The sequence below is a fragment of the Oncorhynchus mykiss genome, chromosome 15, assembly GCF_013265735.2.
Source record: "Oncorhynchus mykiss isolate Arlee chromosome 15, USDA_OmykA_1.1, whole genome shotgun sequence".
NCBI lineage: Eukaryota > Metazoa > Chordata > Actinopteri > Salmoniformes > Salmonidae > Oncorhynchus > Oncorhynchus mykiss.
The window spans coordinates 67,385,102-67,412,019 of NC_048579.1; the positions used below are offsets into that span (position 1 = coordinate 67,385,102).

Genomic DNA, 26,918 nt, shown 5'->3' on the forward strand with positions numbered 1-26,918 from the left:
AAAGAATATCAGTCAAGAGCATGAATATCCAGAATCAAAAGTCTTTATTTGACCTTTTTCCCCTTTGACCTGAGAGCTGAACTATTTTCCTCTGCGGGCCCCGCTACCTCTCCTTTGTCCTTGTCCTTGGTCCATTCTTGCAAACAGCAACTCAGAAGTGACCACTCTTATGCATGAATAAGAATTGATTGCTGAATGAAAAATTGTACAAAGAAGTTTTGTGCAGAAGAGGTTCACAATCATGGGAGTCATTTGTATCAGCTGTGACCAAATGTTTTGATTTGGTTTGTTATGATTTACTCAATTGAGTTTTTATCTTTTATGGAGAATAGTGTTTACTGTTTTGCCTACCATTTGTGTTGTGTTTGAAAGCAATGAGAAATGACTTAGTTTTGTACAAAGTAATATTTTTTTGCTCATTAGGTTATGTTGGAGATCAAGTGGACCCGGTTTCATTAAAAGTGTGTTACTAATCGAGAAGAACTGTCACTGTTTTTTTCTTAATTTTTTAAAATGTGCTTTAACTTTCTTTCATTGTAGTAAAACAATCTACATTAATCTCTTTAGATTGAACTTTAAGGTAGACATTTTTGAAAAAAGTTAAGGGGGTGTAGACTTTCTATAGGCACCATAAGAAATGTAACCCACTGTATCCTGGAGTGTCCTGGATTTACGTTTACTATGTTACGTCTACCCCTGAGTCTAGGTTGGAGGGATGTAGAACTATGGTAGTTAAAGAGGGGGAGAGAAAGAAAGAGATTCAATGGATTTTGCCCAGTACACTTGCAAGGTTTCCAAGAAGATCCAGCAGGACAAGGAGAGAGGAGATGAGGAAGGGGTAGCATGGTCCATTCGGGTTGGATGTACCAAAATAAGTGACCACAAAGGGCGATGGGAACCGGACAGGGATTTCACACAAGACCGCTGTTGTGTAGGGAGAGAGCGGCGGACATCTAGGTGATGCATGCGGGGTCAGTGATGCACCAAGACGAGTCTGGTGGATTCCAGCAACCCGCCGCTGCAGAGAGCGAAGCCCGCTAGCTTACCGCCGGCCGAGATGGCGCATGGATAGCGGATCCCTTCATACTACAAAACATGACCAAGCGTTTATAACAAAACCGGCAGTTTGGGAGCTAAACTAAGGAATTCGATGCTTGCACTAGCAGGAAGAATTACAAACCCGCATTTCCATTGAGACTCCGAGGCTTCTGGATGAGAAAGGATGCCATCTCCATAAAACCTATCATACATAGCTAACGGAGAGGGCCAGCTTGCGTTTTTTCCACCATACTAGATTGGCTTGAGTAGGCCGGTTGTGATTCGTGAACCACAAGCTGTAACGATGTTGGTGAGATGCCACCGGAGCAAGCTGTCGGTGTGGGCCGTTCTCTGTGTGCTCGTGTTATGCTGGCTCTACATTTTCCCAGTGTACAGACTCCGGAGCGACAAGGAGATAGTTGATGAAGTGCTGCGGCAGGGACAAGTATGGCAGAGGAACCAGACGGACATCGATCTGTTCAGGTGGGTTTTCACTCATTTCAAAACATTAGGCCTATGCGATTTGGCCCTCATAAATAATTCATAGCAATATTAACATTCTACAATATAGCAGAACATTATTACATGATTGTGTCCAAGTAGCCTAACATCTCCTACAGTCTATTTATGCACATAACAAGACAATACATAGGCTAATTATAATAATAATGTTTATTAAATGGAAAAAGAGGAATGGAAATGGTGAAAAGAAAATCTATCACGATCAAGATGAATTTCCAGGGCACAACAGTTACGGTATGGTAGGCCCATTTGTTGTATCTAGTCGCATTCTCACGAGAATATGACGGGATTCGTAGGCTAATGCACTGAGGAAAGCAGATTAGGGAAATGCGCAGAACGTGGCACCTGCACGGAAAGGCACAGAGACGCGTTTTATGATGGTGCAAGAGGGAATTAGAATAATTGAATAGGATCGCTATGGTTCAGCACGTTTGGAGTTGAAAAGGTTGCCCCCCAATTCGAAGCTGTGTGTGTGTGTCCATGGAAACGACAGAAATGCAACTGAATTGATGGTGCTGAATCTAGGACAAAGTAACCATCAACAACCAGCCTTTTTCCATTTTCCATTTCCACACTTCCACGCTTCAAATTCGCCAATTGACGCCCACAGTTGGACTGAAGATGATATTATTTATCATATCTGTGCAGACTCCTAATTTATTCCAAATGCATTTCCACTACTCAGGCTCCCCCACAGTAGGCCTACTGTCGATGCAGACAGGATTTATGAAGCATGTATGAATGTGTCATTGTGTTAAAATAGCATGCATGACACTTGGACACTGTATCAATTGAGACAGTTGTCTCATGATCTGAATTATAGTTGACAGTGCCCACTCCGCAATGAGTGTTTATTTAATCAATAGAGAATGCTCAAATTACATGTGGCCCAGAGTCCCGGACTGGTAACTATAATTCAGATCAAGAGACCGTCTCAATTTATACACTGTCTGAGTGTCACTCAATGACAAATTCTCTTCTCATTTTGACTGTCTATTTATAGCTCAGGGTTAAACGTTTCCCATATTTACCACAGATCTTGGTTCAGCTTACCCTCCCCAAATCCCAAACTCACACATAAGTGATGACACCCTAAATTGACATTAGATCAGTGTTGAGATACAACATCATCCTACTTCCTCTCTCGTTACAGGAAGCTGCTTTCAGAGTGCTGTGACCCAAGGAGAATGTTTGCGGTGACCAAGCAGAATTCACCTATGGGGAAGGTCCTGTGGTACGATGGAGAGTTTTACCACTCACACACAGTCAACAATGAGACCTACTCTCTCTTTGTGCAGGTAGGCCTCTACTCTGGTCCTGGAGGCCAGCAGTGTACAGGCTTTTGTTCCAGCCCAACTCTAACACACCTAAAAACACAATAATATATTTGTGTGTGTGTTTGTATGTGTTTGTGTCTGTGATCACACTTGCATGGTCACTGATGGTAGTGTAGAGAATTTGTGCATTGTCCATATGTGGAATTGAACTCCAAACCCCCTGACCCCAATAAAAACACACCAACCATAGTCTGTGTTAATGGTCAACACTCTTTTAAGATTTTAACAAGGGCAGGTCCTCTACAGTAACTTGCTTCACAATGATGGCCATAAATATGTAACAACTTAATGAGTTTTTCACCACCTTCCCTTTCACCCAAGCTCAACGGTGAAATCCCCACGCTATCACCCTTTTCACAGGTCTCCAAGATAACATCATTACAATCTCACTAAAACACTAAGTGAACAATATACACGTTGAACTGAGGAGTGAGTCTAACCTTTGCAACATACACTGTAAAACATGTGACACGTCGATAACCTAACTAACTGGAGTGCTTCTAGTGCTTAGAAATTGATGTGACTTTCAATGCCTTTTATTCAGATCAGTGTTAGTAATGTCTGTCACCTTACCTACATTTCAGCACAACTGAAAAGGGCCCGGCTTCCTGATAGCGATGGCTAACGAGTGTTTTAACGATGCATCTTTCCTGCAACGGACGAAGATGTAACATGCGTTTCCTAAAACACCACTCAGAGAGAACGGTTGCTAAGGGCGTCGTTGGAGCATGTGTCGATTGATACTGATAAGATCTAAATAAAGGGAGCGCTGCTCTCGGATCAGCTTTCTCCATTCAAATCTTTCCTTAACATTATAATTTTTTCACAATACTGATGACAGATCAGCTCCTACAGAGATATTACCACCTATGGCTGCAAATGTTGAGGCGGCTTATTCTAATGCTTACCCAATAACCCAACTAGGCCATAACTGAAGGCTGAGGAGAACTAGGCCATAACTGAAGGCTGAAGAGAACTAGGCCATAACTGAAGGCTGAGGAGAACTAGGCCATAACTGAAGGCTGAGGAGAACTAGGCCATAACTGAAGGCTGAGGAGAACTAGGCCATAACTGAAGGCTGAGGAGAACTAGGCCATAACTGAAGGCTGAGGAGGACTAGGCCATAACTGAAGGCTGAGGAGAACTAGGCCATAACTAAAGGCTGAGGAGAACTAGGCCATAACTGAAGGCTGAGGAGAACTAGGCCATAACTGAAGGCTGAGGAGAACTAGGCCATAACTGAAGGCCTTATGACATGTATAGTATGTGGTCATAAAGGGTTTACTTTGAATTATTATTTATTTATATATTAGGATCCCCTATTATTATTAGTTATTACATTACATTTATTTATTTACACTTTTTAATTGAGGATCCTAATAAATCAAATAAATCATAATTAAAAGTAAACCCTTTATAACCACATACCATACATTTCATACATTGTGGTATGAAATCTGGCTCATGGGCCACATCAGACCTGCAAGTCACAATAAATACATTAAATAAATAACTCATCCTTGGGTCCAAACAAAATACATAATATACATCATATACATAATACTACATAAAACTACATAACACTGCATAATATACATAATACTACATAAAACTACATAACACTACATAATACTACATAAAACTACATAACACTGCATAACACTACATAATACTACATAACACTACATAATACTGCATAAAACTACATAACACTGTATAGCATTACATAATACTACATACACTACATAATACTACATAACACTACATAATACTACATAACATTACATAATACTGCATCATCTCCTGCCTCTGCCTCACGCTTCAGAAGCAGGAGATGGCTCCTGCCCTATAAGCCCTTCCTACATAATACAATACATAATACAATACAAAATATATAAAAATGGCTGTCTCTTCACACTCCTCGTTGTTCCGTAAGGTGTTCTTTTATACGTTTTTATGCTAGCTTGAGTTACCTGGGGTGGCAGAGAGTTCCATGTCGTCATGTCTATATTTAATACGGTGTTTCCCAGCCTCTGTACTGGACCTGGGGACTGTGAAAACCTCAGATTGCATGTATTGTGTTGTACCGATGAGTGTCCGAACTGTGTGACAACTGCTTGAACAGACAGTTTGCTACCGACAAACACATCAACACATCACATAAAGACCAATCGTGATGCAGTCAATCTCTCCTCAACTCTGAGCCAGGAGAGACTGACATGCATGTTACTGACATTCACTCTCTGTGTACATCTAAGTGAGATACCTGCTGCTTTGTTCTGGACCAACTGCTATTGACTTACAGTGGGGTAAAAAAGTATTTAGTCAGCCACCAATTGTGCAAGTTCTCCCACTTAAAAAGATGAGAGAGGCCTGTAATTATCATCATAGGTACACTTCAACTATGACAGACTAAATGAGAAAAAAAATCCAGAAAATCACATTGTAGAATTTTTTATGAATTTATTTGCAAATTATGGTGGAAAATAAGTATTTGGTCACCTACAAACAAGCAAGATTTCTGGCTCTCACAGACCTGTAACTTCTTCTTCTTCTTCTTCTTTCTTTCTTCCTCTGTCCTCCACTCGTTACCTGTATTAATGGCACCTGTTTGAACTTGTTATCAGTATAAAAGACACCTGTCCACAACTTCAAACAGTCACACTCCAAACTCCACTATGGCCAAGACCAAAGAGCTGTCAAAGGACACCAGAAACAAAATTGTAGACCTGCACCAGGCTGGGAAGGCTGAATCTGCAATAGGTAAGCAGATTAGTTTGAAGAAATCAACTGTGGGAGCAATTATTAGGAAATGGAAGACATACAATACCACTGATAATCTCCCTCGATCTGGGGCTCCACGCAAGATCTCACCCCATGGGGTCAAAATGATCACAAGAACGGTGAGCAAAAATCCCAGAACCACACGGGGGGGACCTAGTGAATGACCTGCAGAGAGCTGGGACCAAAGTAACAAAGCCTACCATCAGTAACACACTACGCCGCCAGGGACTCAAATCCTGCAGTGCCAGACGTGTCCCCCTGCTTAAGCCAGTACATGTCCAGGCCCGTCTGAAGTTTGCTAGAGAGCATTTGGATGATCCAGAAGAAGATTGGGAGAATGTCATATGGTCAGATGAAACCAAAATAGAACCTTTTGGTAAAAACTCAACTCGTCGTGTTTGGAGGACAAAGAATGCTGAGTTGTTGAAAGTCTGTGTTGCCCAGCCCCAAAACATCACTGCTCTAGAGGAGATCTGCATGGAGGAATGGGCCAAAATACCAGCAACAGTGTGTGAAAACTTTGTGAAGACTTACAGAAAACGTTTGACCTCTGTCATTGCCAACAAAGGGTATATAACAAAGTATTGAGATAAACTTTTGTTATTGACCAAATACTTATTTTCCACCATAATTTGCTAATAAATTCATTAAAAATCCTACAATGTGATTTTCTCGATTTTTTTTCTCATTTTGTCTGTCATAGTTGAAGTGTACCTATGATGAAAATTACAGGCCTCTCTTATCTTTTTAAGTGGGAGAGCTTGCACAATTGGTGGCTGACGAAATACTTTTTTGCCCCACTGTACCCCACTCTTCGCCGCACATGACCACATAACTGGGCAGTAGTCACCGCAGCAGGCCGTTTGCCTCTTGGTAGGCCGTCATTGTAAATAAGAATTAGTTCTTACTTGACTTGACTAGTTCAATAAAGGTTCAGTAAAAATAACTAACTAAATGAGTCCAGATGCGACAGAACTAGGACCTGTCTGGTCCACTGAGATGTCCAGAAAGCACAACCACAGACCTCTTCTCATTTCAGCAACCATTGAGTCTATATGTTTTGACCATGACAGCTTGCTATCTAGGGTTACATCCAGCAGTTTAGTCTCCTCAACTTGCTCAATTGACACATTTTTTTCAAAAATAGATCTAGATGAGGTTTAGGGTTGAGCGAGTGATTTGTCCGAAAAGATACTGATCACCAGCCTATCGCTAGTTAACCCATTGTAAAACTGACTGGAGCTCTATGGGGGTCAGTTATTTATTTTACTGTCATAGCCGACGTGTATACTGTTGAGTCATCAGTGTACATAGACACACAGGCCTTATTCAAGGTCATCAACCTAGTGTAACAGTAAACCAGTAAGGGGGAAATGTCAATAGTCTGTGGTTTCCTCTCCTTGTCTCCTCTCCTTCAATCTGCACTGGTCTGAAAAGAGTCGAGAGGTGAAAATCTGTTTAGTTGAAGGAGTGGAGACACGGTAGAGGAATCTATTTTAGATGATTGAGATACCCCCTAAATTACTCAGAAGGGTATAGGAAACTTAAAAATGCTTCATCTATCTAGAGACTAAAGAAGGGAACAGATTGTGCTGTTAGGAAATGATTTGTCATAGGTCACGAGCCCCGGGGAACATGGGAATATGACACCCTGAATGCAAGCTGTGGGATTCGAGATGGATGCCACTTCATCATGACAGAGAGGACATAAAGGAGGATGTGAAAACCCTCATTGGAGATTGGATCAGATAACCGGAGATATTCAGTCCTCAAAATGTGGAGAAAAACACAGATGGGTTGTCAAATTGTGGCCCTCATCAGATATATCCATTAGCCTGTATAGGCCTACATGTTTTTTGCCAGGTGGTGTGTGTCTGTGTGTGTGCATGTGTCTGTGTGTGTGTGTGCGTGTGTCTGTGTGTGTGTGTGTTCTAAGCAGAACATTGAGAGTAATAATGAAAGAAATGTTGGACTCTTCCTCTTTCATTTGTATCTGTCCCTCTGGTTACTAACAACAGACCATCCCTTGTTACTCAGAGCAGAACATGCAGTATGACCCCCCCCCCCCCCCCCCCCCCGTTGCAGGTGTTAATGGTTTCAAGGAGAGGTGGAAAAAGCTACTGTGCGTCCCAGCCCCCAGGACTGTTGATGCATGGCCTGCTTGCCCACTACTACCTAGCCCTGAGAAAACACTAGTGTGACAAGACAACTGTTGTTGTTATTCTAGGTAGGGACAATGTGTGTGTATCTGTAGAGGGGGGTGTAGGTGTGTGTGTGTTAAGGCAAGTGTCTGGATGTGTGTGTGGTGTGTCTTGTGTGATTGTATGTGTGTGTGCTGTATTTTGAGTGGGAGAAGATAAGGAGGAATAGAGAGAAAACAATTCCACTGCAGAGGGAGAGAGAAACGGCAGCATTTTAGCTACAGTGCCTTGCGAAAGTATTCGGCCCCCTTGAACTTTGCGACCTTTTGCCACATTTCAGGCTTCAAACATAAAGATATAAAACTGTATTTTTTTGTGAAGAATCAACAACAAGTGGGACAAAATCATGAAGGGGAACGACATTTATTGGATATTTCAAACTTTTTTAACAGATCAAAAACTGAAAAATTGGGCGTGCAAAATTATTCAGCCCCTTTACTTTCAGTGCAGCAAACTCTCTCCAGAAGTTCAGTGAGGATCTCTGAATGATCCAATGTTGACCTAAATGACTAATGATGATAAATACAATCCACCTGTGTGTAATCAAGTCTCCGTATAAATGCACCTGCACTGTGATAGTCTCAGAGGTCCGTTAAAAGCGCAGAGAGCATCATGAAGAACAAGGAACACACCAGGCAGGTCCGAGATACTGTTGTGAAGAAGTTTAAAGCCGGATTTGGATACAAAAATATTTCCCAAGCTTTAAACATCCCAAGGAGCACTGTGCAAGTGATAATATTGAAATGGAAGGAGTATCAGACCACTGCAAATCTACCAAGACCTGGCCGTCCCTCTAAACTTTCAGCTCATACAAGGAGAAGACTGATCAGAGACGCAGCCAAGAGGCCCATGATCACTCTGGATGAACTGCAGAGATCTACAGCTGAGGTGGGAGACTCTGTCCATAGGACAACAATCAGTCGTATATTGCACAAATCTGGCCTTTATGGAAGAGTGGCAAGAAGAAAGCCATTTCTTAAAGATATCCATAAAAAGTGTCGTTTAAAGTTTGCCACAAGCCACCTGGGAGACACACCAAACATGTGGAAGAAGGTGCTCTGGTCAGATGAAACCAAAATTGAACTTTTTGGCAACAATGCAAAACGTTATGTTTGGCGTAAAAGCAACACAGCTGAACACACCATCCCCACTGTCAAACATGGTGGTGGCAGCATCATGGTTTGGGCCTGCTTTTCTTCAGCAGGGACAGGGAAGATGGTTAAAATTGATGGGAAGATGGATGGAGCCAAATACAGGACCATTCTGGAAGAAAACCTGATGGAGTCTGCAAAAGACCTGAGACTGGGACGGAGATTTGTCTTCCAACAAGACAATGATCCAAAACATAAAGCAAAATCTACAATGGAATGGTTCAAAAATTAACATATCCAGGTGTTAGAATGGCCAAGTCAAAGTCCAGACCTGAATCCAATCGAGAATCTGTGGAAAGAACTGAAAACTGCTGTTCACAAATGCTCTCCATCCAACCTCACTGAGCTCGAGCTGTTTTGCAAGGAGGAATGGGAAAAAATGTCAGTCTCTCGATGTGCAAAACTGATAGAGACATACCCCAAGCGACTTACAGCTGTAATCGCAGCAAAAGGTGGCGCTACAAAGTATTAATTTAAGGGGGCTGAATAATTTTGCACGCCCAATTTTTCAGTTTTTGATTTGTTAACAAAGTTTGAAATATCCAATAAATGTCGTTCCACTTCATGATTGTGTCCCACTTGTTGTTGATTCTTCACAAAAAAATACAGTTTTATATCTTTATGTTTGAAGCCTGAAATGTGGCAAAAGGTCGCAAAGTTCAAGGGGGCCGAATACCTTCGCAAGGCACTGTACATAACCAAAAAGACATTTCCAGAAAAACAACAATCTACAGCCTAGGATATTCATTCATTACACATATATGTACTGTACATTCATGTGACTCAATGCTACACTCTTAGAGAAAAGGGTTCCAAAAGGGTTCTTCAGAAGTCCCCATAGGAGAACCCTTTTTGGGTTGAAGTGTGAAGAGGAGGTGAAGTGTGTGTGTAATTTGTGCCATAAGGTCATGGTTCGTTATCTACACCAAGTCCACAGACAGAAGAGGAGAGGAAGTAGGGAATCAACTCAAACACAAAGTTTCTTAATACATATTGGGTTACAAATGTTACCATATAGGAAGATGTGAAGATATTTTGAATTCCTTCTACATTGTTTTCAGTTCCCTAAAAAGGGATAGAGTCAGTTACTTGCGTTCTCTTTTGTTCCTCGCTCTATCCCTCTCTTGCTCCCACTCCTCTCTCATTCGCTCAGATATGCCATCCTTAAAAAAAATCTCTCTCTGTCTCTCACACCCTAATGTTCTCCATCTCCCCTTCTCTTCCTCAACCCCCTCTCCCCCTCCTCTCTCTTTCTCTCTGTATCTCCCCCCACACACTCCTGATTGAGCTCTGCTGAACCTATTTGGGGTCATGGTGATCACTCATTTATCTTTTTCTCCATGGCTACCCACTGGACATGAACGTCATCTCAACGTTGTCACGTTCGTCGTATGAATCGGACCAAGGCACAGCGTGGTATGAATCGGACCAAGGCACAGCGTCGTATGAATCGGACCAAGGCACAGCGTTGTATGAATCGGACCAAGGCACAGCGTCGTATGAATCGGACCAAGGCACAGCGTCGTATGAATCGGACCAAGGCACAGCGTGGTATGAATCGGACCAAGGCACAGCGTCGTATGAATCGGACCAAGGCACAGCGTCGTATGAATCGGACCAAGGCACAGCGTCGTATGAATCGGACCAAGGCACAGCGTCGTATGAATCGGACCAAGGCACAGCGTCGTATGAATCGGACCAAGGCACAGCGTCGTATGAATCAGACCAAGGCACAGCGTTGTATGAATCAGACCAAGGCACAGCGTGGTATGAATCGGACCAAGGCACAGCGTCGTATGAATCGGACCAAGGCACAGCGTGGTATGAATCGGACCAAGGCACAGCGTCGTATGAATCGGACCAAGGCACAGCGTGGTATGAATCGGACCAAGGCACAGCGTTGTATGAATCGGACCAAGGCACAGCGTTGTATGAATCAGACCAAGGCACAGCGTCGTATGAATCAGACCAAGGCACAGCGTCGTATGAATCGGACCAAGGCACAGCGTGGTATGAATCGGACCAAGGCACAGCGTCGTATGAATCGGACCAAGGCACAGCGTGGTATGAATCGGACCAAGGCACAGCGTGGTATGAATCGGACCAAGGCACAGCGTCGTATGAATCGGACCAAGGCACAGCGTCGTATGAATCGGACCAAGGCACAGCGTCGTATGAATCGGACCAAGGCACAGCGTCGTATGAATCGGACCAAGGCACAGCGTCGTATGAATCGGACCAAGGCACAGCGTCGTATGAATCGGACCAAGGCACAGCGTCGTATGAATCGGACCAAGGCACAGCGTTGTATGAATCGGACCAAGGCACAGCGTCGTATGAATCGGACCAAGGCACAGGGTCGTATGAATCGGACCAAGGCACAGCGTGGTATGAATCGGATCAAGGCACAGCGTCGTATGAATCGGACCAAGGCACAGCGTCGTATGAATCGGACCAAGGCACAGAGTCGTATGAATCGGACCAAGGCACAGCATTGTATGAATCGGACCAAGGCACAGCGTCGTATGAATCGGACCAAGGCACAGCGTCGTATGAATCGGACCAAGGCACAGCATCGTATGAATCGGACCAAGGCACAGCATCGTATGAATCGGACCAAGGCACAGCGTCGTATGAATCGGACCAAGGCACAGCGTGGTATGAATCGGACCAAGGCACAGCGTGGTATGAATCGGACCAAGGCACAGCGTCGTATGAATCGGACCAAGGCACAGCGTCGTATGAATCGGACCAAGGCACAGCGTCGTATGAATCGGACCAAGGCACAGCGTCGTATGAATCGGACCAAGGCACAGCGTCGTATGAATCAGACCAAGGCACAGCGTCGTATGAATCGGACCAAGGCACAGCGTGGTATGAATCGGACCAAGGCACAGCGTGGTATGAATCGGACCAAGGCACAGCGTCGTATGAATCGGACCAAGGCACAGCGTCGTATGAATCGGACCAAGGCACAGCGTCTTATGAATCGGACCAAGGCACAGCGTCGTATGAATCGGACCAAGGCACAGCGTCGTATGAATCGGACCAAGGCACAGTGTCGTATGAATCGGACCAAGGCACAGCGTGGTATGAATCGGACCAAGGCACAGCGTCGTATGAATCGGACCAAGGCACAGAGTCGTATGAATCGGACCAAGGCACAGTGTCGTATGAATCGGACCAAGGCACAGCGTCGTATGAATCGGACCAAGGCACAGCGTCGTATGAATCGGACCAAGGCACAGCGTCGTATGAATCGGACCAAGGCACAGCGTGGTATGAATCGGACCAAGGCACAGCGTCGTATGAATCGGACCAAGGCACAGCGTCGTATGAATCGGACCAAGGCACAGTGTCGTATGAATCGGACCAAGGCACAGCGTGGTATGAATCGGACCAAGGCACAGCGTCGTATGAATCGAACCAAGGCACAGCGTGGTATGAATCGGACCAAGGCACAGCGTCGTATGAATCGGACCAAGGCACAGCGTCGTATGAATCGGACCAAGGCACAGCGTCGTATGAATCGGACCAAGGCACAGCTTCGTATGAATCGGACCAAGGCACAGCGTGGTATGAATCGGACCAAGGCACAGCGTGGTATGAATCGGACCAAGGCACAGCGTTGTATGAATCGAACCAAGGCACAGCGTGGTATGAATCGGACCAAGGCACAGCGTCGTATGAATCGGACCAAGGCACAGCGTCGTATGAATCGGACCAAGGCACAGTGTCGTATGAATCGGACCAAGGCACAGCGTCGTATGAATCGGACCAAGGCACAGCGTCGTATGCGTACATTCTTTATTATTATAAGAATGAACACTGAACAAACTAACCAAAATAACAAAATGACACGTGAAGCTATGCAAATGAGTGCTGACAGGCAACTACACATAGACAAGATCTGAAAAACACCAAAGGGAAATGGCTACCTAAATATGACCCCAATCAGAGACAATGATAAACAGCTGCCTCTAATTGGGAACCATATCAGGCCACCATAGACATACACATCACCTAGACCTACAAAAACCCTAGACATACAAAAAACCCTAGACAATACAAAAACTAGCGTACCCACCCTAGTCACACCCTGACCTAACCAAAATATAAAGAAAACCGAGATATCTCAGGTCAGGGCGTGACAAACGTCTAGTTTTGATATACATTTGGTTGAGATGTAAACTAACGTCAATTCAATGTGAAGTCAACAAACATGTCATTTGATTTAGGATAAAAGTTGGTGGTATGGGGGGGTGGGGTCTCTGGTCGTTGTGGGGGATTGGGAGGAATGTAAGGGGAGACTCAGGGGATGGGTGGGTGGGAGGGGGACTGGTAAGCAACCTCGGTTGCTAGGTGGGATGGAAAGGGGTGGGAGCCATGCTTTCTTCCGGTCGGGGAGAGGGGCTTTTATTGTGTGTGGGTGTGTGTCAGTCTCCCTACTAGTAAAGGTTGCCTTGACACCATCTAATGTACCTGTTTATGACTGAGGCATTGACGTTACAGCAATCCTCTTGACTTGACGTGGAGAGAGAGGGATCCAGAGAGTGTGTGTGCGTGTCACTGTGCGCTGGCGTGTAAGTCCTGTGAGATCTGTGTGCTGTGTTTGCAGAGCATGTGAGTGAGTGTGTGTCAAGTGCGTGTTTGTGTACCCTATCCTCCCACGTCCTAACCACCAGTGGCTACTCACCCACACACACATTATACACAAGGACAGCTCTAGACAGCACTGTATAATCACTGCCTGACAAAAATAGAGCCTGAAGCAGGGAAGAGGAGGCAAACACTCACATACTCACCCACTCACTCACTCACACACACACACTCAAGTATTCATACACTATTTGCCTACTTTTTCCCTGTGCATGAATGTTATAAACTCATAAACCCTCTCTGTTGAGCGATCTCTCTCTCTCTCTCTCTCTCTCTCTCTCTCTCTCTCTCTCTCTCTCTCTCTCTCTCTCTCTCTCTCTCTCTCTCTTTTGACATGGACACACACACTTGGGTTGTCATGAGTAGGACTAACTTTTCTGTCTCAGGCGGAGCACTAATTGCAGGTCTGGGCATAGAGAGCGAGCCATGCCTGACCAGAACTGGCAGTGCCACCAAGCTCATGGGCACAGCAAAACAGAGCCCTTCTGACCACGCAGTGAAGCGTTGGCATCACCGTCCATTGGAGGAATGTGTCATTTAGGAGTTGGCTGATTAATGGAGAAGCTTTGTTAGCTTTGATCACATAGAAAGGGCTTTTAGGCTTTTAGGCTGTGATCGCTTCTGCCCTGGTCAGTAGTGCTCATCATCTCTCATCCTCTCATTTGTTTGGTTAAAAATGTGTTGTTTTTTAAAGTATGGCCTGTTTTTTTTTTTAACCGTCTTGGTCTGTGTGTTGGTCTGTGTTTTGGTCTGTGTGTTGGTCTGTGTGTTGGTCTGTGTTTTGGTCTGTGTGTTGGTCTGTGTGTTGGTCTGTGCGTTGGCCCGTGCGTTGGTCTGTGCGTTGGTCTGTGTTTTGGTCTGTGTGTTGGTCTGTGTGTTGGTCTGTGTGTTGGTCTGTGTTTTGGCCTTTGTTTTGGCCCGTGTTTTGGCCTTTGTTTTGGCCTGTGTTTTGGCTTGTGTTTTGGCTTGTGTTTTGGCCTGTGTTTTGGCCTGTGTTTTGGCTTGTGCTAGCCCTACTCTCATCTCATAATACTTCTCTCAGTGAGATATAATACAAATATAACTAATGTTTGGATCACATGTGTTACAATGATATGGAGTGATATGTTCCCAGAACTGTGAGCTGGCCATTGTTCTCCACTAGCTGGCTCAGCCCCTTTCATGGTTCACCAGACACCCTGGGGGGAACACAGAGGGGGGGGGGGGGGGGGGGGTAGAGAAATAGGAGGATGAGGGGGTCTAGTCCTCCACTCCAAAGGGAATAATGAGAGCATTTGTTTCTCTCAGGACTCTGTTCATCGCTGGCACCGGCTCAAGCAGGGCGCAGACTCACAGCAACAGGCCAAACGAATAGAAAGGATTTGCCTCAAGAGGCACCCATAGACACCCCATTCACTGGCCAACACTGGCCATGCTTAGGCCCTTATGGTCGGCCTGTAATGGAGGTTGAGAAGAGAGTAAGTACCCAGCTCTCCGTCTGGGAATCTTCCCAGGACTTTTAGTTCACATTCCTAGTACGTTCTAAATGTATAAAGTGCATATGTTTATTTACTTTACATGCATCCAAATTTAACTCATCATAAGAACTGCTCAAAATATTATAGCAATGGAAAATAAGTGAATGTCCTCTGTCCACTCAATGTTTGCTGTCTGTCTGTAGCAAACTGTGAGCAGACATTTATTGCTTTATACTTTTTTAGGAAAGTAGTCAACATTTACAGTACATTCAGAAACTATTCAGACCCCTTGACTTTTTCATTCACAATAAATCCATGATTTATTTTAGACAGGTCTAAAGAAGCATTAAATGAAGAAAATGTAGACTATTTCAGAAGAACAGAATAGCATATTCTGAGTTGTCCTTATGTTAGGTCCTGATCTGGATATGCCATTTGGCTGTGGGCTACATTAGTTCATTTAGCAGACCAGATTTGCTTAAAATTCCATTATTTACAATTATTTTATATTATTTTATAGTATGAAGAATACAATTGAACAAAGCTGAATAAAGTAGGAAGGATATTTTCTCCCAACGATTTGAGTGTTGCACATGCGGCTATTCTGTGTTGAGCGGTTAACATAGAAATAGGTATCCTATATGCTTCATTTAGAGTTATTCATGTAAATTGTTCTACAAACGTTGGGCTATATGTTTTGATTTTTATTTTTAATACATTGTAAGGCTGCATGATGCGACTTGAAAGGCATGTTTTTTGCTCAGGTTGCACACACTTTATCAGTTTCTCTTTCACAATTTGACAAACACTTGATAATGCCTCGAATTTCACAGCGGCATCCCCTTTGTGTGGTCACAAATGTGTCATAATGCACCCTAAAAAAGTCCATGCCTTTTGCGGCCAGTGGCTGCTGTGCTCTTGGCACGGAGTGCTGCGTTGTGCCCTTCCCCCTGAGTGCTGCATTGTGCCCTTCCCCCTGAGTGCTGCGTTGTGCCCTTCCCCCTGAGTGCTGCGTTGTGTCCTTCCCGTGAGTGCTGCGTTGTGCCCTTCCCCCTGAGTGTTGCGTTGTGCCCTTCCCCCTGAGTGCTGCGTTGTGTCCTTCCCCCTGAGTGTTGCGTTGTGCCCTTCCCCCTGAGTGCTGCGTTGTGTCCTTCCCCCTGAGTGCTGCGCGCTCCAAAGCACCTCTCACGCACATTGCTCTCTATCACGTGATCGAGTGTTTCTCACAGGTTACAAGTGAAGACAGAAATATCTGGGGCGCAATTGCCCGAGTCCTTATCCAATTCCAAGGTCCATATTGAAGATATTGGAAGAACTGTTCACATTTACTTTTCGTCTGCCAACAAGATGAGTAGGCCTAACAAACAGCAAAAGCATTAGCCTATGTCAATCTACTATCCCTCATAGTACAAAATTCGACCTATTCTGTGTGAGAAAGAAATATTCCAAACATAGTCTGGGACGGTTGTGGGATGCGATAGATCCCAAATTAATACAACCACTAGCATAAAAAAAAACGTTTTCACGCAATATGGTTGACCAAACAGATCAGAACGTTATTCACACATGGTAGTAGGATATAAGCATAAAAGTTCCATTAGCGGAAAACACCATTATCAAAAGTGCCCGCAAATGTGATTATGCATTTAATTATTTTATTATATTTGGTGTATTTTAATGGTGAAAATTATCTTCCCCAAACTTCAAACTCACTCGCTGCTTATGTATGCCAGTTAGGCTCGACACCCCTTGCAAACCGGATTAATGTGCTTCATTTTAAGAAGTTATTTGGCCACTTTAGTTGTGATACTCACATATAGGCCCAAGAGCTAGGCTACACGAGGTGTGCGACTATGATCACTTTTTTTTAACAAAAAGTTTGTTTCTTATGCTGGGCATCATTCACAAGTGATAATATATCATTCACAAGTGATAGGCTAATATTGTCACCCATCAGACTATTCTTGATTTAATCTTGTCTTTACATATACTAAATAATATGTGTGAAATGTATTTTGATTTAGAATGGACCATTATCATGCACCTGTCTCCAAACAGGGGCAGCGGGGAAAATACATATCATCTATACACTTAAAAACTTCTTAGGGCTGCAATCCCGTTAACGGGATGATATGACAACAGCCAGTGAAAGTGCAGGGCGCCAAATTAAAAACAACAGAAATCTCATAATTAAATTATCCAAACGCTAGTGCAGGTCGAGCATTACTTCGGACAAAAACTTCAAAAAGTTATATTACAGGTCGAAGACACACTTCAAACTAAGTATAGAATCAATCATTAGGATGTTTTTATCATAAATCTTCAATAAAGTTCCAACCGGAGAATTCCTTTGTGTTTAGAGGAGCAGGTCGATATCATGTGGAATGCGCATGACCAGGAAATGGCTCTCTGCCAGTAACCTGACTCATTCAGCTCTTATTCAGTCCCACAACACAGTAGAAGCCACATTAAAGTTTCTAAAGACTGTTGACATCTAGTGGAAGCCTTAGGAAGTACAACTTCATTCATGTCCCACTGTGAATTCAATAGGGCCTGAGCTGAAAATCGACCAACCTCAGATTTCTCACTTCCTGTTTGGATTTCTTCTCAGGTATTTGCCTGCCAAATGAGTTCTGTTATACTCACAGACATCATTCAAACAGTTTTAGAAACTTCAGATTGCTATCCAATACTAATAATAATATGCATATGAGACTGAGGAGCAGGCCGTTTACTCTGGGCACCTCTTCCCCAAACTTCCGAGCTTCCAAGCTACTCAATACTGCCCCTGCAGCCGTTAAATAGCATGGTTCATTTTCATGCCAGCCAGGTAGGCTATACACATTTTTTGGGTAAATTTTAACCCCCTTTTTCGCAATGTCCCATCGCTGCAACTCCCGTATGGATTTGGAAGAGGCGAAGGTCGAGAGCCATGCGCCCTCCGAAACATAACCTTGCCAAGCAGCACTGCTTCTTGACACACTGCTCACTTAAACCGAAAGCCAGCCGCAAGTGTCGGAGGAAACACCGTACAACTGGCGACCGAAGTCAACGTGCATGCGCCCTGCCCGCCACAAGGATTTGCAAGAGTGTGATGGGACAATTATATCCCAGCCGGCCAAACCCTCCCCTAACGATGCTGGGCTGCGACACAGCCCGGGATTGAACACGGGTCTGTAGTGATGCCTCAAGCACTGCAATGCAGTGCCTTAGACCTCTGCGCCACTTGGGAGGCTTCCTGTTGTAGAGAGAAGCAATGTGCTTAATATTAGGAAAGTTGAGAAATAAATATAGTAGGCCTAGCCTACAGAAAGCTGATGGGATCCTCCTCTTTTTAATAGAGGCCATCACTCTGTTTTCTCACGCAATTGCATAGCCGAAAGAAATGTTGCGCAACATGAGCTCATGGACTTTTTATTTAACCTTTATTTAACTAGGCACGTCAGTTAAGAAAAAAATATTATTTACAATGACGGACTCTCATTAAGTGTTTGATTCGATTTTCGATTACATTTGATGTCAGAGTGATTAGAGGGACAATAGAGTGCTGAGTACCAGGCAGTTAGTAAGTCTGGTAGGCTAATAATGACCATCAGCAGCATCAAAGCTTGGAGAAGCCTAATTACCATGACTAAACGGTCACGTGGAATTTGACTGCCTTCATGACTCGTGACTGCCGGTGTGATGGTAATATGGTCGTTGCAGCAGCCCTATCTATCCCTCTCACCTCATTTGACTTGTCGTTACCGTTGTCTTTGATTGTTCACAAACGTTTCAGGCCAGTCCACTTCAGGATGTGTGTGTGTACGTGTGTATGTTTACCCACTTCATGACACTCACTTCCCTCTTGTTTACCAGGAGACACCTCTTCAGCGTCCCCTCAAAAAGTGTTCAGTGGTGGGCAATGGAGGGGTCCTGAAGCACAGCGGCTGTGGGAAGGACATTGACCAGGCTGACTTTGTCATGCGGTAAGAGAGGGGCTGTTCGCTCCAGTGCCCGTCCAAATATGATTTGGCCATCCTGCGCTCGCCGGGGCCAGAAAGAGCAGCCAAAGAACATCAGCCATCAGAATTAATGAGAACAGGTGTCATATCTGAGAGAGAGGGAGAGAGAGAGAGAGAGAGAGGTGTCATAAGAAATGCCTGGGTTTTGAAGGGGGCAGATTAAGTCAGTTTGGCTCTGGAGCCTTGAGAACTAACAACAGAGGGTCTGATTTAGTTGACTAGACTAGTTCTACTTTGGATCACTGTTGTCCCCCCCATCTCAGGCATGCCTGGCTGGCTTAAACCAGGCTTAAACCAGGCTTGAAACTGGGAAAGGCAAGACTGAAATAATAACTTTGGAGCTCCAACTCCATCCAAAGCCTATAGGCTCACTGGCTGCCTGACTGGAAGTTTGCACTAGAGAAATGTTGTGTTCATTCAATGCAGATAAAACTATTTTCTAAGTTATAATTTTGTTACAACTTTAGTATCACAATGTGTTAACATTAAATGGTTAAGAAAAGGCAAGACAAAAAGCTAAAAGCTAATTCCATTCTGAAAGCAAAACATGAATAACCACTATCTGCAATCCTGACCAAGTTGTCAAATAGTGAAAGATTTATGGACACTGTAAAGTCACTATCAGTATATTAATACACATGTGTACTTGTGTTTTTCGTATCTAGGTGCAACCTTCCACCACTGTCTAGGGAGTATGTTGAGGATGTGGGGACCAGAACCAACCTGGTGACAGCCAACCCCAGCATCATTGAGAAGAGGTACACTCCTTTCCTTTCAAAACTGCTGTTGACTGTGAAATGTATGGGTGTGTGGGACAGCATCCAAGTCTTCTCCTTTTCAGTCCTCTCCCTCTTTCTCTCCATCCTTTCTCTCTACTACTCTGTTTCCCATTCTCTCCCCGCCCTATCTCTCTCACTCTCTTATTCTCTCCTGCTATCTCTCCTCTCCAGTTATCTCTCTCTCTTTCCCTTTCTCTTTCCCTCTCTCTTTCTCTCCTACCATCTCTCCTCTCCAGCTCTCTCTCCCACTCTTATTCTCTCCTGCGATCTCTCCCTCTCTTATTCTCTCCTGCGATCTCTCCCTCTCTCTTTCTCTACTGCTTTCTCTCCTACCAAGGTCTCTGTCTTCTCTCCCTCTCTGTCTTCTCTCCCTCTCTATATTCTCTCCCTCTCCCTTTCTTTCTCCCTCTCATGATGTCTACTGTCAGTTCCAGATGTTACATCCTAAGAGCTTTGTCTGTTGTCTTGTCCTAGCAGCAGCTTCCCTCCTCCAGATTGGTGTTTTATAGAGGAGCCATGATCCAGAGCCAAAACGTGTGTGTGTGTGTGTGGTCTTGTTCTTCTATCGTTGTGGGGACCTGAAATCCCCAAATGGCCCCCACAAGGATAGTACAACAAGGAATATTCTCCCTCATGGGGACTATTTTAAGCTTAGGGGTTAAGTTTAGGGTTAGGGTAACAATTTGGGTAAGAATTGGGGTTAGGGTTAAGGGTTAGGTTTAGGTTTTATGAATGGACATACATTTTAGGTCCCCACAAGGAGATAAGAACAAGTTTGTGTGTGTGTGTGTTTGAACAGAGCCTCTTTGTGTCTGTTTAGAATGCTACTCTGTGCTGCTGAAATGTGTTCCCATTTTCAGCAATGCGTTTCCTCTCAGTGTGTTTCTGAACCACGTTGTTGCCAACACACCCCCTGCTGCTTCCCATCATCTCATCTCTGTGCATTTAAAGATTGACATCTCGTGACATTATCATTGGATGTTGGCACAACCTCACTCTTGTCCTCAAGACATTTTGTTGATATTTTGAAGCTCAATCACGGTGAGGGCAGGTAGGCTGTACTGTATATTGTTTACATTTGGGTTGATTCGAAATGCAATGCAGTACAATTGAATCCCCGCCTCCACAAGCAACTACACCGACACCTATAAACCGGCTAGATTATGAACAACACATACAGTATGACATATCCCGAGAGCACATATCCATAATACCATAGTCCATAAATACCCATGGAATGAGGACGCCAATTCTATCAGAACTCTATAGATACTTCCAGAACCCATTTCACATGACATCCACAGTAGATTTAGCCTGGAATGCATGACCAGATCAAATAGATTTACCAAAACAATCACCCTCTGTGACCATAGTGTGTGTGTGTGTGTGTGTGTGTGTGTGTGTCTGTACATCCACGTGGCTCTACTGGCATAGAGTTTAGAATTCCAAAGGCAACATTTGCATGGATAAACAGCAAGTGGTAGTTACCGTAGAAATATAATGACTACAACAGGGAAAGCCCCCTCTGACCATAGCAATGCAGATGTCGCTCCACCATTTCCTGGTGGTAAAATGTTCGAATGTGTAAATGTTCTAATAGTTTGGCCTAATTTCAGTTTGTGACAAAACAAGTCATTGTGTAGAGAATCATTGTACCATCTAAACCACTGTGAAATAAATATTATTTAAATTACCAAAAATATTGTATTTTCAGCTGTTTGAAGCTGGTGCACTAAACCAAAAGAAAAAGATGCAAAAACTAAACTTAAGAATGGAAAGTATAGAAATAGGGCACATAGAGCTTGTCTTCCGCTTCTTAGACTTGCTTTCAATGAGAATTACAGATCTATAACACATTTCTATGTGAATTTGATCAGGTCTACCAAAAACGTACATATTGTAGCTTTAGCTGTACACTCATGGGTACACCAATATGACCTCCGGTCCACTGTCATGGAACGTTGACTGGGGCTGTCCATTCTATAGGTTCTATTTCTATGGTACTCACACATTCTCATCTCTATCTCTCTCTCTCCCTACTCAGGTTTCAGAACCTTCTTTGGTCGCGGAAAAGCTTTGTGGAGAGCATGAAGGCCTACGGCTCCAGCTACATTTACATGCCAGCCTTCTCCATGAAGCCGGGCACCGACCCCTCCCTGCGGGCACACTACGCCCTTGCCGACACCTCGTCCAACCTCACCATGCTGTTTGCCAACCCCGAGTTTCTCAGGACCGTGGGAAAGTTCTGGAAGGGTCGCGGAGTGCATGCCAAGCGCCTGTCCACAGGCCTCTTCCTGGTCAGCCTGGCGCTGGGGCTGTGTGAGGAGGTGACGGCCTACGGCTTCTGGCCATTCAGCGTTGGGCTCGACGAGCAGCCCGTCAGCCACCACTACTACGATAACGTGCTGCCGTTCAGCGGGTTCCACGCCATGCCTGAGGAGTTTGTCCAGCTCTGGCAGTTGCACAAGAGCGGCACACTGCGTATGAGGGTGGGACACTGCCCACCTCGGGAAGGGGCTATATAAGACTCAAGGGACCCTCCCCTAATAAATCTTCCCTTCCTTTCGCTTACAACCCACCAGCCCCCTGCGATCGTCCCCAGCAAACCACCCGCAAACTACCACCTCTTTCTTCACCATTAGCATGAGAATGTAACCCATGGTTACCCACCCAGCCGAGAAAGCCCCCACACACCCCCTCTCTCTATCCTGTCCTCCATCCACTCTCACTATGTGTGTGTTTGTGTGCGTGCGTGTGTGTTTGTGTGTGTGTGTGCGTGAGTGCAGAGAGGAGGTCTACTAACGGTCTCAGCTGGGGCTGGAGGATTCTTTGTGTTTTGACTACTCAATGTGACATAGGGAGCAGCTGGGCCCAATGCCCCCACTGAGTCTTTGTTAAACAGAGACAGAAGGAACAATCCTAACCAAGAGGTTTTCATAGAAGTCTTAAGAGAACAGACTGAAAGACTAGAAACACAGAAGGAAAAAGGAAAGGAGGAAGCAAGATGTCCTGGTACCTAGGTCTCCTGGTACTAGGCTATGGGTGTCCTGGTACCTAGATGTCCTGGTACTAGGCTATGAGTGTCCTGGTACCTAGGTGTCCTGGTACTAGGCTATGAGTGTCCTGGTACCTAGATGTCCTGGTACTAGGCTATGAGTGTCCTGGTACCTAGGTGTCCTGGTACTAGGCTATGGGTGTCCTGGTACCTAGATGTCCTGGTACTAGACTATGAGTGTCCTGGTACCTAGATGTCCTGGTACTAGGCTATGAGTGTCCTGGTACCTAGGTGTCCTGGTACTAGGCTATGAGTATCCTGGTACCAAGGTGTCCTGGTACTAGACTATGAGTGTCCTGGTACCAAGGTGTCCTGGTACTAGACTATGAGTGTCCTGGTACCAAGGTGTCCTGGTACCTAGGTGTCCTGGTACTAGGCTATGAGTGTCCTGGTACCTAGATGTCCTGGTACTAGGCTATGAGTGTCCTGGTACCTAGGTGTCCTGGTACTAGGCTATGAGTGTCCTGGTACCTAGGTGTCCTGGTACTAGGCTATGAGTGTCCTGGTACCTAGGTGTCCTGGTACTAGGCTATGCGTGTCCTGGTACCTAGATGTCCTGGTACTAGGCTATGAGTGTCCTGGTACCAAGGTGTCCTGGTACTAGACTATGAGTGTCCTGGTACCTAGATGTCCTGGTACTAGACTATGAGTGTCCTGGTACCTAGATGTCCTGGTACTAGGCTATGAGTGTCCTGGTACCTAGGTGTCCTGGTACTAGGCTATGAGTGTCCTGGTACCAAGGTGTCCTGGTACTAGACTATGAGTGTCCTGGTACCAAGGTGTCCTGGTACTAGGCTTGTATGAGAGCAGACTAAAAGGGAGACTGAAAGATGTCTTGGTACCTTGCTCGTTCGAAGGAGTTTGTTATTTTTTGTCTTGAACAACAACCCTTCACGGACATCTTAAGCAACCAATCAGCATTGAGGTTCAAAGTAGGATCCAATAGAAAAGGAGAGTGAAGCACGATATCGAGCTCCTAGAATGTTCCATTTTACAGCCAAGCTGAACAGATCCCTGTTCACTAAAAGGGAAGTCAAGAACATTGCAGTGTTTGATAAATATCTGTATGTTATTTATATTTGTTAATCATGACTTTAATTATACATGTTTTTCATTTTATATAGGTTGATGTTCTACGTTGATTTAGTAATGTTACGATTGAGAGCTGAGTATGTATTTAAATCTTTTCACAAAAATCCACTGCAGAGAAAAAGATGTGAGCTTTACAAATCATGACCTCATCTGTGTGTGTTCATCGAGAGGTTGTGGCCTTGAAGGTTCACCCCCCGTTCACGCTACGAGTGCTTATTGGTATGGTCCACTTACAAACACACTCCATTGACAAGCTACCATATCTTTCACTCTTGACTGAGTGATGACAACACGGCATGTTTCTGTTCAGGTGCCGGACACCTGTTCACATTGAACTTGAACATTCATACTCTTCTTCATCACCATCGTCATCGTCCTCACCATCATCAGTGTGCGTCTGAATGTCAGGTCAGTGACCTGAACTTTGCTGTCCTGCATTTATTTCTAGGTGTTTTTTTTATGTCATTCATAACAGGGATTATGGGATCCTGTAACAGGGATTATTGGGATCAATTCCATTTAAACTCGGTCAATTCAGGAAGTAAACTGATATTCCAATTGAAATGGAATTGACTCCAACCCTGATCCGTATACACATACAAGGGAATGAACATATGATGTGTAGTAGGTGCTAGTTCTTCTGTCCTTCTGTCATCATCACCAAACAGTTGAGACAGTGGAAGAGGGCTGGCCCTTTAGGTTTTACATGGACTCCTGTCTTGAATTTTGTTATGATACGTTTAAATGTTGTTACTGTCATTGATATTTTGGTTGTGCAAATGTGACCAGTACCAAATCATGTCATGGGCCAATCTAGGTCTGCATGGGTCATGCACGGAGTCTAGCACCAACACTGAAACAACATTTAAACAACGTTTGGACTAACCTACAGGTACAGAACAGATCATGTGAATTATGAGGTTTCTTCAAACCCATATCTACTGTATAATGAAAGGTTTTTGTGCCTTCAGAATTCACCAAGGCAAAGGGAAATGCTAGACATTACTGTATGCTGTCTTTAGAATGACATTTTCCCTTGTGCCCCTTTTGAAGCTGATTTCCACAATCACAATGTGACACTGCGACATCACAGAATAATATAGTACTACAGTAGAGAGGATCATATCGGGAGGTGGTAATACAGTAGTATGAATTATTTGAGCCATTTGAATGTTTGAAGTATTTCAAGTGTGCATCTGAAATGGCACCCTAATCCCTATGTAGTGTATTACTTGTGACCATAACCCATAGGGTGCACTACATCTGGAATAGGGTACCATTTCTGACAGTACCAAGTCAAAATGACCCCCTTGACCTCTATATGAAAACCATTTGACTAAGGTAACAAGTCCAGAGTCTTAGATTGAGCTGGTTGTTGTTGGACCAAGTCAGTTAATGTTAAACCAAACCTGTTTAAAGTCTCTTCATTGCCAGTCTTGAAAACTTGTGCTCTCTTCCAACCAGGAATTGAACTGTTGATCATTTTTAAAAACGAATGTGATTAAATTGATGACACGTATTTGCACCTTCGGGCCCACTTTATTTGGATAGTCTGGATAGTCCATCTGTAGATGGTCTTACTTACTATCAACAAACTATCTGTTGAGAAGCAACTGATTGCTAAGGTTAGGGTAAAGGTTAGGGCTAGGGTAAAGGTTAGGGCTAGGGTAAAGGTTAGGGCTAGGGTAAAGGTTAGGGCCAGGGTAAAGGTTAGGGCTAGGGTAAAGGTTAGGGCTAGGGTAAAGGTTAGGGCTAGGGTAAGGCTTACTAGATAGTTAGTTGACATGTTATCCAAATAAAGTGTTCTCACCGTCTGGTTCCTCTGCCCAGTATTGTGAATGAGAAATATTTCACTGTGTCATTTGCAGTAAGCATGACTGTGACTCTGTATGTGTTTTGGGGTTCTGACTTTCAAACTCATTCTGTCCATTATTTTGTGAAGCGCCATATTGGGTTGATTATGCCCCAAAATAAATAGCGCAAATTGTACCTCAATATCGGTTTTGCTGGCAATCCCTTTTAGCCTTAGTATGGGTACCAGTCATTTGCCAAAGGACAGAAGTGGCAAGGAGTGGAATGTTAGCTAACAATACTGGTACTCAGTCTATATTAGCCTACTCTGGGGTTGAATTGTGACGTAATGCAAACACAATGTGACGTTCTCAGCTACACAGTGTGTGTGAGCGAATCCTACTTACTGTGTCATGAATAAGATGACGTCTAGTTAACGAGGGCTTCTGCACAGTGCTACTTTGAATCTTTCCTACGTATATTTAGATGTGTTTTTAGTGTATGCCATTACCAGGTTCATTTGGACAATAGATATAAATGTGTTTTCTTTGCTTTGCCTTGAATTTGTTTTGGAAAAATACTTTGGAAAGGAAAAAAAGCAGTGAGGTTTTTACATTATTAAACTGTTAATGTGTATTCAAACCTTGTGTCAATCACCTTACGTCAGCTCAATGCTGTTTTTGGCGAGAGTACCCTGCCTGAGCATGTTCGAATACAGGAAGTCAAAATGAAGGACTGAAATGTGTTTTATGTGCCACCTGGACTATGCCAAGAAAATCATTGCATCCAAATAAGAGGTAAACACTGGTATCCAATAAAGAAGGGGATAATATTGAATCACTACCACTCTTGTGTTTTGTTTTCACTCTTCTTTGTTCTCAAATGATTCCATTGTCTTTTAATTCAATGGGGCTATGGTCCCCTTCACTTACAGATGGGCAACATCTGTTATCGTAGCTAATGGTCATTAGTTAACCAGCACATTTAATTGATTGATGAAACGCAGATGGGTGCCATTAACCCATTGTGCCTCAGAAAGCCTATTGTA

The 26,918-nt window shown here is 44.1% G+C and overlaps 1 protein-coding gene across 6 annotated transcripts; it reads left to right on the plus strand.

Annotated features, from left to right (window-relative positions):
• Nucleotides 1-701: 701 nt before the first annotated feature.
• Nucleotides 702-26,711, plus strand: LOC110499835 (alpha-N-acetylneuraminide alpha-2,8-sialyltransferase). Of its 6 annotated transcripts, none has more exons than XM_036945048.1 (7): nt 702-1,521; nt 2,714-2,858; nt 19,008-19,117; nt 19,819-19,911; nt 21,977-23,728; nt 23,767-25,716; nt 25,789-26,711. In XM_036945048.1, the coding sequence occupies exons 1-5, from the start codon at nt 1,343-1,345 to the stop codon at nt 22,455-22,457; spliced, it is 1,008 nt and encodes a 335-aa protein (XP_036800943.1). In that variant the 5' UTR covers nt 702-1,342; the 3' UTR covers nt 22,458-23,728; nt 23,767-25,716; nt 25,789-26,711. The 6 variants fall into 6 exon arrangements, with proteins under 6 accessions (XP_036800943.1, XP_036800942.1, XP_036800945.1 ...); XM_036945047.1 differs by having other exon boundaries at nt 21,977-23,088; nt 23,333-25,716; XM_036945050.1 differs by having other exon boundaries at nt 21,977-22,952; nt 22,991-25,716.
• The last annotated feature ends 207 nt before the right edge of the window (nt 26,712-26,918 follow it).